The 13,012-nt window shown below is 38.5% G+C and overlaps 1 protein-coding gene across 3 annotated transcripts in view; it reads left to right on the plus strand.

Annotated features, from left to right (window-relative positions):
- KIAA0753 (KIAA0753 ortholog) overlaps positions 1 to 13,012 on the plus strand; it is a 68,288-nt gene that overhangs the window by 11,373 nt on the left and 43,903 nt on the right. For all 3 annotated transcript variants that reach the window (XM_008581113.1, XM_008581115.1, XM_008581114.1), the window contains exons 3-7: positions 3,262 to 3,886; positions 6,314 to 6,420; positions 7,565 to 7,627; positions 8,036 to 8,251; positions 11,084 to 11,294. In XM_008581113.1, the coding sequence (XP_008579335.1) occupies positions 3,262 to 3,886; positions 6,314 to 6,420; positions 7,565 to 7,627; positions 8,036 to 8,251; positions 11,084 to 11,294 (1,222 nt within the window). The remainder of the gene's footprint in view (positions 1 to 3,261; positions 3,887 to 6,313; positions 6,421 to 7,564; positions 7,628 to 8,035; positions 8,252 to 11,083; positions 11,295 to 13,012) is intronic.

Below are 13,012 nucleotides of genomic sequence, written 5' to 3' on the forward strand. Positions count from 1 at the left end.
CCACTGTTAGACATTTCTTAAATCTGCTGTTCTTCTGGATCAATTGCTGGTGCTTTGTTAGTTTCCTTTGGTGGTGTCATATTTCTCTGTTCTTTCTTGATCTTTGTGTTTTTATGTTGCTGCCTGAGCATTTGAAGAGATGACTACCTCTTTCAGGCTGTACAGGTGTTCTTTGATGGTGTTAGACCTTTCCTGCTCAATGTCAGAACTGTGTCTCTGGTCTGTGGTTTTTGTCTGTTCTATGGTGGATTAATAGCAATATCTGCCACTTAAAAACTGAACTGGAAGTAATTTGCTCTCCTATGGCTAATTCCTGGATTGGGGGAAACTTCTTGTGGGGACTAGAATTTGAACTCTGTGCCTGAGCTAAATTACTGCCTACTTTCTCAGACTGGGAAAAACTTTCTGTGCAGAATGGATTTTAAATGTTTTCTGTTTAGTCACTTTTGGGTTATGTGGGGTCACCACGAATGCAACTGGGCTGTGTGGAAATTCTGGGCTGGACTGTCTTTCCTGCAAACTGCCCTCAACAGTTCTATCACACTCACTGGGCTCCATGTGTGGCACTCATGCCAGTTGGAAGGCAGATCAGCTGCCTGTGCTGCTCCTTGATGTACCCATGGTGGATCAGCCCCAACCCCCACCCCTGCCCCGGCACTGCAGACATTTCCTTGTGGAGCAGGTCTTGCATGAGTCCCCAATGAAGACTCACTGACCTCTGGGTGAATCCTTTCTCCCACTGGCTGTGGCCCCTCCCTCCTACGTGGGCGCAGGGGAAGCTTGCAAGTAATGGGATGGTGCACTCAAGTGCGTTTTGTTTGTTTGTTTGTTTTTTGCCAGCAGTCACAGCACCCTTCTCTCCTGCAGGCTCCAAGTAGCTTCATGCAAAGGGTGCTACTGTGTTTTTGCTGTCTTCAGGTAGCTGCTCCATGTGCTGATAGTTGCTCTGTGAGCAGCTGGGGCTGGCACTGATTGGGGTAATTCCTTTTCCCGCTTGCCATGGCTTTCCATGCCTTCATGGACTCAGTAGGTCTCCTTCCTCTTCCCGCACATTCCAGTGATTAGAGGGTGGCAATTTTTGTGTTTTAATAGTTGTAAATTGATCTGTTGGTGTTGGGGGAGCTAGGCCAAGATCTTCTATTCCGCCATCGTGGTGATGTCACTGTACATTCTATTTTCTCATGTCCTCTTTTTTCTTCCATGAAGAGTAGTATCAGATACACTTTTTGTACTTTGCTATTTTTGCTGAATACTGTGTTTAGAGAGTTGTCATAGGGATGACAACTTATTCTTTTTTTACGTCTTCATAACACTCCATTGTGTGGATGTACCACAGTTTGCTCAGCCACTCTCCTACATAGGCATTTAGGTTGATTCCAGTAATTTGCAATTACAAACAATTCAGCAATGGGTAACCCTGTGCATGTGTATTGTTGAGGGTGTATCTGTTGGGTAAAGATTCCTAGAAGTGAGAGTGCTAGGTCAAGATGTAAATGCATATGTGATTTTGTTAGATATTCCCCAAATTCCATTAGAGTTGTGCTAATTTGCCTTCCTACCAGCACTCTGTGATGGTGCCTGTTTTCCCACAGCCTCACCAACAGCAGTATTGTGACACCTTTTAATTTTTGCTAATCCATTAAGTGAGAAATGTTATTTCAGTATATTTTCAATTTGTGTTTTTATGAGATTGAACATCTTTTAATATGTTTAGGGGCCATGTTTATATCTTTTTTTGTAAATTGTCTGGTCATGTGTTTTTCCCATTTTCTGTTGTTTTAATCTTTTTTTCACCTCAGTTTTTAAGATTTCTTTATATATATAGGAGCTCTTTCTATTTGCAAATATTTTTTTTCCTGTTTTTCATTCTTTTTTTGACTTTGTTTATGGTGTTTTTGCCAGGAAGAATTAAAAACATTTTCTAAAATTTTAGTGTGGTCAAACATTTCACTCTTTTATCGCATATTGGATTTTGAGTCACATATAGTTAGAAAGCCTTTTCTTATACCCAGATTAAAGTGGAATTCACCTATATTTTTTTTCTAGTGTTTATATTAAATCCCTGAGGTATTTTAGGTTATTTTTTATTTGGGGGGGAGAGATTTCCTACAATTAAGGCTATAAGTTTCATCAAGTACTGTTCATCAGTCTGTGTACCTTTCCGATGGTAACTCTTTTTTTCTTTCCAGTGAGGTTTTTTTTAAAACACATTTCTTTTTCCAAAATATGTTCCTGAAGTTTTATCATAATGAGTTATTTAAAATTGACTCTGCATGTGATTATATAAATACAATGACTGTAAGATTTGGGTGGCCATCTCCAGGATAAAGGCATCACAGGACTGGGTTCTTTGAATTTGTAAGCATTTACCTGTCTTTGACAGGTCCATTCAGGAAGCTTCAAGGAGGATACATATTTAAAGCCATAACATTATTTGTTTCCTTTGACATAATAATTTCGAGATTATTTATCCTAAGAAAATAATTTAAAAACAGAAAAAAACTAAATGCATGGAGATATTAATTGAAGTAATATTTCTACTAGTGGAAAAACTGGAACAATCTAATGTTTAATAATAAGGTTATTGTTAGGTTAGATATGAAAAAGCCATTCATTGGATTTTGTAAATGCAACTGTGAAAAATAATAAAAACTGAAGAAATATGGAAACGTGCTTATGTTTAAGTGCAAAACAAAATGAAACTTGTATCTGTTATGAGGAAAACTGACAAAAGCGGACTGTTTAGAGCAAGATGTGCTTAGGTACAGGATAAAAGATGTATCCAACCACTGTATGAAAAATCTTGGGAAGACCTGAAAAAATATTGTCAAATGGCTTAGGTCTGTTGTGGCTGTGTAAACATCTGTGGAGCAATTTTTAGGAAAGCTCTAATGGGTTATATTGATCACTTGCTGGAGCCTGACATTTTGAAACGGGATGGAAGTCCATAACTGAGGAGTTGAAGAACTTACTGGTTGCTGTTTGAAGCTTTCTGGGTTGACTTTCAGAGGAGGATCCAAGTATGATATTAGTAAACAGAAGGATAATACTGTGGGACTGGGTGACAGTAGGATAGAACCAGGTATATGTGATGAACTCAAGGGTGAATGAGAGTGACTGATTCCATCAGTACAACAGAAAAATACCTCGCAGCACTAATAATTTTGTGGGTGAAATTTTAGAAACTTGGTTATAGACATATGCCAGCTATGCAGTGTGTCATTTTTCTAATGTGTGCTTGCTTTTATTTACTTTTTAAAGAACCAGCTGCAGTTTAATAGGAATGTTCCTACACATTCAAGCAACTTGGCAATCCGATATTCTTGCCCACATGGAATTAGAATTGAAAAACTGAAGCACTCATACAATGAATCATACCATTGTAAAGATTCAGATTTTAGAGTCGGTCCTGACCTAAGCAGTTCTGTTTCATTTTCTGTCATATCAGAAGAGAGACTTAGCTATGCTGTCCACCTAGCCAAGAGAGATGTGAAACGAAGACAATTTGAAGACCACATAAAAGAACATCATCTCAGAAGTGAGCCCCGAAGCACTCAGAACTATGGACATACTAAGCATAAAACTTCTGACCATAGGGTGGAAAGGAGGGAATCAGAGAGTCAAGAAGTCTGTCAGTGCAGCCACCATCCATCCAAAGTAGACATTTCCAGCTCTGGTGCCAAGGTATACCTGTACACATCTCATCCGGGACAGTCAGATCTTACTGTGCCAAATTCATCACCCACCCGTGATTCAGGACTTCAGCCACGGCCCAGGATAGGTAACCGCAAAAACTTATGTGAACCTAAAAGCCTGCTGGAAGTTCAGCGACTTCAGAAAGAATTGAGCAGTTGTATCCACAAAATTGAAGAGGTAACTAAAAAAGGTGAGAAAAATTAGATTCTTCATTTTGATGAGATACCATGAATGCAGGGTGGTTCAGATGCATTCTTTGAGGACCACCATCCCTATCATCTCTCCTACCACATTCCCTCCTATGGATTGGTTCACTACAGTGTGAGCACTCATGACAAGAGAGTTGGGCTTATGGTTTGACCAGAGTTGTCTTTCTCTGAAGAGTAAGCCCTGCCCTAGCCTCTCTTTCCAGCAGAGGCATGTGAAAGAGCTCCTTCACTGTGGGCTGCACTCTGTATGTGTACTGACTGAGGGCCCAACCTAGGAGTTGATGTGCCTGCTGTCTGAACCTTACATCTTCTGGCACCTGAGTGCGAATTATTCTATGTTTTCCTTCCTTATTCTGAAGTCCTTCTGGCAAAATTATTTTTACTTTGCTCAAACAAAGAACATAGTATATGTATATTTTAGATTAAATTAGTTGTAACTTTGGTTGTGTTTAGATGAATACACATCTGTGACAAGGGAAATTGTGAATATATGTGCAAAATGTCTGACCTCAGGGTAGAAAGGAAGGAGTATAATCATATACTGTTTTCTACAATTCTTCAGTGTTCTTGGGGTCCTTGCATTTCCCTGGGGAATAGAGGATTGCTTCCTGTGGAGGATTTGGGGTTACTATAGCTAACAAGTAGGGGATCAAGCTCATCTTTCAGACTGTAATACACAGAGTTGAGCATCAAAAGAAACTGTTGTGCTAGGATGGTATGTAGTCTGGCATTGTCTTTTGCATTTTAAATTTAATATATGCATATGTACATATATGCATGTTACATAAAGAATTCAAGGTACCTTAAAAAAATGCTGGTGATGGAGCAAGATAAAACAAAAATAGTAAATGAGGATATTATGGCATAGGAAAAAAGGAAAGGACAAAGAAGATTTACTAGGGATGGGTTATTAATTTATTTCTGAGCTTCCTAGAAGCCAGCTAAAGAGGGAACTGTGATCATTTGCAAAATTTACAAAGTCTTAAAACGGAAAAAACAATTGTGGAAGGAAAACAATGTTCCACCTACTGAGGCCAGATGGAAATTTCTCCTGTGAGTCTTCTTAAAGAGTATGTTGTGTAATCATGAACAATTCAAATACATTCTGACATAAAAATAACAGAAATGTTGTGGCTCGTTCCTCATAAACTTCCTCAATGTCAGTCTGTGGCATGACCTCACCATATACTTTGGGGAGAAACCATGTTACCAGGGGGACGAAGCCACGAGGCCCACTGCTCTAGTGATCTGGTATAATGCAGGAGGACCTTTAGAGCAGAGCTTTTCAACTCTTGTGGGAAAGACTGGGTTGTTTTATTTATTTACATTCTCAGTTGGTCACAAGTCAATACTTTGTAAACTATAATAAAAATGTTATTACAATGTGAAATTGCTATAAAACTGTGTAAATCCACACTTTCAATTTCTGCAGTTACCTTATGGTGGATTAATAATGATTTGTGATGGCTCTTAGCTGCACACCACCCTTTCAGTAGCCCTGAAGTACCCATTTGTGCTTCCCAAGTGCTGCTCTGTAAAATGGTTGTATCAGAATCATCTGCAGTATGTGATCCGGATTTTCTCCCTACTGTGCAGCCCAAACAAAAGATAGAAATAATTTGGTTTCTGTACTCCTATGAGACCGCATCTGTATGTACAACTTCTGACTTCAAATTTTTGCTGTCTTCAAAATTAACTTCTTAATCAGTAAATATTAAAAATTTGAGCTTATAAAATACTCTTGTACTAATAAAATATTTTTTTATCTGACTTGCATATTGAAGTTTTGTGTTAGAATTTGTTTGTATAAACATTTGAAAACCACAGACTGAAAGGAATCCCTCAGGCAATGTTCCAGAAACAGTTTCTTTAAACTAATCTTGAAAATATGCAGCAACAGTGTGTACGAGGGTTGGCTTCCTGACAAATTGATGAAGACTTTTGACGTTCCAATAATTTTAGCACTTGCTATTAGAGGAGGGATTTCTCTTTGGGGTTCAAGATAAGAAAGTATGAAAATAATCTTGCTAAACATAAAAATAGGCCAATATAGAGTTTTTGAAAAATTAGAAAGCATAACAGATTTTGGCTTAATATAGAGAATTTTAAAATAGTAAGAGATGCTGCACAGTGAAATAGCTGTCCAGTGGGATTTGGTTCAGGGAATTCTGGCATGAAAGGGAGCTTGGTCAAGTTAATGTCTTCATGTCCTTTTCATCTCTGCGTCAGTACACAGGCCCTTTTCTAGTTTCTTGGTTGATGAAAAATGAAATTGTCTTATGCTTGCTTAATTTTTTCTTAATAAAATTGAAGATCTCTAGTTTTATTATCTCTTTAAATAGTTGAAGTTTTTTATAAGTTTTTATGTATGGTTTGTAATCCACTTTTGGGGAAAAAAATATTTTCAGATAGTCTAGAAGAAGCTTTGGATCCAGATGAAGAACGGCGAGTCCGTATCAGGAGACAGGAGCAAGGTGTTCGTTGTGCCCGAATGTTCTACGTTCTCCAGCAGCAGGTCTGGAAAGCCCAGGGGGAAGGGGGGCAGTCACCCTTGTATATTGCTTTTTTTGATAATTTCAGTTTTCCTTTTGTCTCTTAAAGATTAGCATCAAAGTGTCCTACGTGAATTCTAATGGATTTGTGAGGCTAAATTTCCTGAACACATGGTCAAATAATAATTCTTGACATCTGCCTTTATGAGTGTGTGTATATTTTGTGTGTGTAGCTAAACTCTTTAAAGAGTGGTTCTTGACTCTTTGAAGTCATAGATTCTTGAGAATCTACTAAAAGTCATTTCTTTCCCCTGAAAAAATCCTTATACATTATACAGCATGTATTTTCACATATGATGTCAGGTGGGTGTTACCCTAAAACCCCTGGTCCCCAAGTAAGAGCTAGTCTTAGAGGAAAGGGGCCTTGTTATTTTCCCCTCTGTCTCATGTTTATAATGTCCTAGTAAATAATTTGATTATTCTCTTAAAAGATAAAGAATGACGACTGTGTTCAGTGTCTTTCAGGACACATTTAATGGCTGATAAATAGGCGTTTACATTCTTTATGTTGCTGTGGATTTTTAAAAAATGTTTTAACTTTAATGCTTTATACATTGAAAAGCCTTTAACTCATTTCTGGTCACTGAAGTCACATGTTGGCCTTATTGCTTGAACCAAAAACTGTAAATTTTCATTTAAAAGAAAATGCCTGAGTTAAATTTTGTTCTGTATTCTTTTTGGGCTCTATTTCAGTCCTTATTCTACACTGCTGCTATAGAAATTGTTCCAAAACATGAATCTACCATGTCAGACCTCTGCTGAAAAGACTTCAGTGGCTCTCTGTAACTTAGAAAATGAAAGCCAAATTCTTTAGCCTGGCACTTAAGACTTCATGATCTGGCCCCCCTGCCTTTCCAAAGTCACCTCCACCTTCGCTCCTTCATGTTAAATTCCTATTACATTGGGGACCAAGGGGTGGAAGGTGAACACTATCTTGAACTGGAAACCAATAACTATTTTTTGAGTGCATGAATGAAGAGCCTTTTCTCATTTTCGAGTGACTTGAATTAATATGGTTATATTTGGTCAAGACAAGATGTATCCTTTTCTACAAAAAAGATCAGTGGAAAGGTACGAAGTTTCCATTTCTCCCCTTTTACAAAACAGGTAAAAGAAATCCAGGAAGAATTGGATAAATTGAGTCCACATAAAATTAAACACACTAAAAAGGTATGGTGCAATTAAATTATGATTAATACTTATTTATAAACTGCATTTTCCAGTGTTTTGTTAGTTTTGTGTGAGTTCTCTGCACTAATACTTTCAGTGCTTGTAGGAACCTGTTAGTAAGTGAGTGAGCACCTTAAATGCTCTGAATGTGGGGTTGCCTTACAAGGAACAGGTTCTGAAAACAGATTTTTGTTGTTGCTGCTGATATAAGAAACAGAATGGGAAGGAAAAGACTGTTTGTCATTAGAAAACTTTGTACAATTCCCTTTACTATGAAAAAGTTTTCACAGTAGGAAGCACTTTATGTAGAAATAAAATAGATGGTGAGTATAAATATTCTTAAAGTTTGGGTTAATGTTAGGAAATTCTGGATATTGAAATAACTTCTCACGTCTTGTTTCTTGCCAGTCATGGGCAATGTCTAGGCTGGCAGCTGCCCATCGAGGAGCCATTCGGGCCTTACAGATGTTTGTCACTCAGTTTACTGACCGAGGGGAGCACCCAGTTCCTGCTCGGTGTAGGGAACTGGGCAGTCTTATTCGCCAGCTTTCACTTTGTTCTGCCAAGCTGGATGCCGATCCTTCTGTCCCTGAAGTGGTTATAGATATCCTGCAACAAATTGAGGTATGAAATTGACTCCAATTTTTGTTAAAAGTGTATTGTTTGTAAGCAGAGAAGTAATACTGTCACCTAGTTTCGTTAGGATTTATGGAGAATACAAGCCAAAGCTGCTACCTAGTAAATTAAAGCTTTGCAGAGGGCAGAAGGAGTACTTCATTTTAATTTTGTTGTTTTTACAGTCTAGTCTATATTATTGTATTTTACTTCTTTGAGAATTGGTGACTTGAGTGTAAAACATATAACGGCTTAAGCCAGTTGCATTAATTAAACAGAATGTTCTATTTCCTAGCCTTGTCATTTAATAAAGAATTTATTAGCATAGAAAAGGAAAAAAGTAGGGGCCGGCCCGGTGGCGCACTGGATAAGTGCGCTGCTTGGGAAGCGCGGCGGCGCTCCCGCCTGAGGGTTCGGATCCCACATACAGACTGGTTCCCGCTCACTGGCTGAGCGAGGTGCGGGAGCGACCCCGAGGGTTGCAATCCCGTTGCCGGTCCCCGGTCCGGTACGGGGGCAACACTGAGGGTTGCGATCCGTTGCCGGACACGGAAAAAGACAAAAGACAAAAAAAAAAAAAAAGAAAAGGAAAAAAGTAAAGCAGATTAGTGTTTGGATTAGAATTTCAGTGTTTAATCTAGATGGATTTTAGAAAAGAAGGAGCATTTTTAAAGATATATGGAAGAAGAGCCTCAAATCTTGTGATACAACTAGAGACTTCTGGAAATCACAGCTGGCATGTACTACTCAGGAGTGGATAGTGATCTTAGTTCTCACTGGTGACAAAGGCAACCATACTAATGTACCCTTGATTTTATAGTTTTCTGAGTTTGCCAGTGCTCCCACATAATTGTGATTGGTTATATTACTACTATTTAATAGATTAAGATTTAAAAAAAAAAAGCAAAGGTTAGAGAGATGACACAATTATTTCTCTTTTGAACTGGAAATCAAATTCCTATTCTTTGACTCCCATGCCAGTGTTATTTATGCTATGCCATACATATTCATCCACAAATGCCTTTATGTTAGTGTGGCATAGTAAGCTGTTAGCTGTAGAGCAAAGGTGTTGTAGTGAGGAGAATTCTGGACTAAGTGACATGTCAGTTCTACCATTCATTAACCCTTGGTGGTCTTTAAGGCCCCTTCTACCTTTACAGTTTCATTATCCAGCAAGTATGTTTGTGATTCGTGTTAGGAATGTTATTATTTTTTTTTTTTTTAATTTTTACTTTAATTTTAATTTTATTTTATTAACATTTTTTACATTCTAGGATGTTGTTGCAGAGCAGTTGGGAGGGAGTGGGAGAGGGGAAAGGGGAAGGAAATGTGATGGAAGAAGGAGGAAGAAGGAGGGGTAGGATTCAGGGCTGTGGCACCCCCCTCATTCCCACAGGGGAGACTGGGGGGCTTCCAGTGGTGGCTGGCTCATTGCTAGGCTGGGTGCAGATGTCAGGGGCATGTGGCAGAAACCCTTCCCCTCCAGTACCCCAGCTGGAAAACCCGGGGCCCTTCTTGCTGCTGTTTGGTGGTCATCACTGGGCTGGCTGTAGGTGTCGGGGGAGTGTGACCAAGGCCCTTGGCCCCCCATCATCCCAGCTTGGGAGAGCCTCGGGGATGTCAGGAAAGTCATTGTCAAATGCAGGACCTTAGAACTTTAGGCAGCATATCAAATCATGTGATGCTTTTAAAATTTATCTTTAAGAAACATTTTTTTTTTTTTTTGTCTTTTGTCTTTTTTCCATGTCCGGCAACGGATCGCAACCCTCAGTGTTGCCCCCGTACCGGACCGGGGACTGGCAACGGGATTGCAAGCCTCGGTGTTGCTCCTGCGCCTCGCTCAGCCAGCGAGCGGGACGAGAACCGGTCTGTATGTGGGATCCGAACCCTCGGGCGGGAGCGCCGCCGCGCTTCCCAAGCGGCACACTATCCAGTGCGCCACCGGGCCGGCCCCTTTAAGAAACATTTAATGGCCATAGTGATTTCATTTAGAGGACGTATCTTCATAATCCTAGGAAGGATCTCAGAGTATCTATCCCTCTCCTAAATTTTGGTCAAGACTACCTTTAACATAATCTTTCTTAAAAATAATGTTTATCTCCTTTATTTTTGAAAATATCCAGTAGTGCTAGAAATTTATTATCTTTCTTTTTGATGTACTATACCATTTCACAGCTTATTATCTTCTTATTACCATATCTAAACTGAACTAAATCTCCTTGGCTGTGCTCAGTTGTCCTTAATTTCTACTGACCAGGTGAAGACTAGGCCCTCACTGCCCAGTAATGAGTGGGTGGGTATGCCTTATTAGAGGATATGGCTTTTTTAGAAAGTGGGGGACACAGATCTCCTACCATTACTGTAGGAGACAAGTGATCAAAGCCACTGGACCTGCGGAGTTTTCTTTTAGTTTATGAAAATGTATGTTAAGTATAGTATGTGCGTCTACTTAAAATACTACTTGAATTTATAAGGTTTTTGTTGATAATTAAAGTGCTTTTAAAGCATATAGGATTATAGTCTGCAGATAGTAGTTAATTTCTAAAATGATGATTCTTAATTTTAGGATTTGGATGCCTTTAAAAGTAGTCATAGTTATTATCTCTTTGCTACTGGTTTTATTGAGCTGAACATGTAAAAGAACATATAGAAATTATTTTTATTAATTAGTGAGATGTCCTGAATAATAAAGTTTTAAAATTAAGTTAAACAACATTTTGTTAACCTTTAGAGATAGCCATTTAATAACACATTTCTCTGGAGTCCTTATTTTCAGTTTTGTGATTAAAAGTCATACTTTTGTGAGATAACCTAAGAGAATAATTGACCGTTTCATGGCAGGCTTTGGAATGTCTCCTAGAAAAGAAACTGTCACCAAAAAAGGTGAAGAAATGTTTCAGTGAAATTCAGAGCAGATTTCCTATTGGTAGTCAAAGGACCTTAGAGAGACGGCCAAGTACGTCGCCAAAGAATGAGAGGAGACCCTTCGTAGCAAAGGAGACATTTCCACAGGAAACAGGTCGATCTTCAGTGGTGAAGAAACTTCTTGCTGGTATGTGTGTGTCTTAAAGTGTGTATTGTGAGACATTTTATTCTTTGAGATTATCTGGGCTGTAATAGTAACTGCACTGAGGGGAAAGTCATGATTTACAACCTAGTCCATGACAGATGCACTTAAACTAGGATTAGTAAGTAGCAACCAGCGTGCTTCCTGAGGCTGCAGATGGGAGTATTCTTCCAGAGGAGGGTGAAGAAAGTAAAATTTCCTTTTCCTGTGTCATAGCAGGACACTACCAAAGTAAACTATAGAGCTGGAAGTTCAAACCCAACTTTTTTTTTTTTAGTTCGCTTATTATATTTTAGTGATAGATATACACACACATACATATTTGCATTTGTCATATATGTATTTTTTCACATAGGTAATAAATAAATTCTTGTTATTCCAGGAAGTGGAATTGTTGAGTTATATGGTATATGCATTTAAACATACTGCCAACTTGCTCCTTAAAAGTGGGCATACAATTATGTTTGACTAGCAGTGACATCAGTATATATTTCCCATATCCTAGCCAAGTACTTTATGTAATAAAATTAAAAAACTTTTCCAGTCTCTCAGTGGAAAATAGTATATTGTTGTTTTATATTACATTTCATTGATTCCTTGCGAGGGTTATCATTTCTTTCATGTGTTCCTTAGCCACATTTGTTTTCCTCTTCTGTGATTTGCCTGTTCATATCCTTTATCCATCTTCCTGCTGGGTTGTAGGCCTTTTGCTTATAGATGTAAAGAAGTTCTCTATGCATTCTAGTTTTTAATCCTTTTTCAGATTACATATATTGCAAATATTTCCTCCTACTTAGTCATTTATCTTTGAAATTTGTTCATGATGTCTGTCTGATACAGAAAATTTTAATTTCATAGGCAAGTTCATAAATCTTCCTTACATATTTTAATATTTGATAAGGCGGCTCTCTTCTCTTTATTATTCTTTTCCAAAATTTTGCTGATGGTCATTACTTATCTTCCTGAGGAATTTAGAATGAGCTTTCAAGTTCCATGAAAAATGCTATTGGAGGGGCCGGCCCGGTGGCGCACTGCTATAGTGCGCCGCTTGAGAGCATGGCGGCGCTCCCGCCGAGGGTTTGGATCCCACGTACAGACCGGCTGCTCACTGGCTGAGCGAGGGGCGGGTGCAACACCGAGGGTTGTGATTCCGTTGCCGGTCCCGGTCCGGTACGGGCGCGACACTGAGGGTTGCGATCCGTTGCCGGTCACGAAAAAAGATAAAAAAAAAAAAAAAAAAGAAAAATGCTATTGGGATTTTGATTCGTATTACATTGAGTTTACAGATTAATTGGAGAAATGACATCTTTACAATATGGGTACTTTCCATCCACTTATTCATGCCCTTTTTTCATTCTTTCAGTCGAATTTTATAATTTTCTGCGTACAGGTTTTATAAATTTCTTGTTAGGTTTATTTCTAGTTTATATTGCTATTGCAAGTGGGATCTTCTTTTTCATTACATTATGAAATGGGCTATTGCTGCTTAAAGTTAAGCTGATGAATTTGTACAGTGCTTTTATATTGGCACACTGTGCTGAAATCCCTTATTTGCTATGATATATTTTGTTAGTTCTGAAGTACACATTTGAACATTTCTGACAATGGGGTGCATTCTCAATTGATGATATCTTACAAATGATTGTTAACATTTAAAAATTTTAAACATTTTGAACAGCACTTTAAAATTTCTATTGATGTGT

The sequence above is a fragment of the Galeopterus variegatus genome, unplaced genomic scaffold (assembly GCF_000696425.1).
Source record: "Galeopterus variegatus unplaced genomic scaffold, G_variegatus-3.0.2 Scaffold2269, whole genome shotgun sequence".
Lineage (NCBI taxonomy): Eukaryota > Metazoa > Chordata > Mammalia > Dermoptera > Cynocephalidae > Galeopterus > Galeopterus variegatus.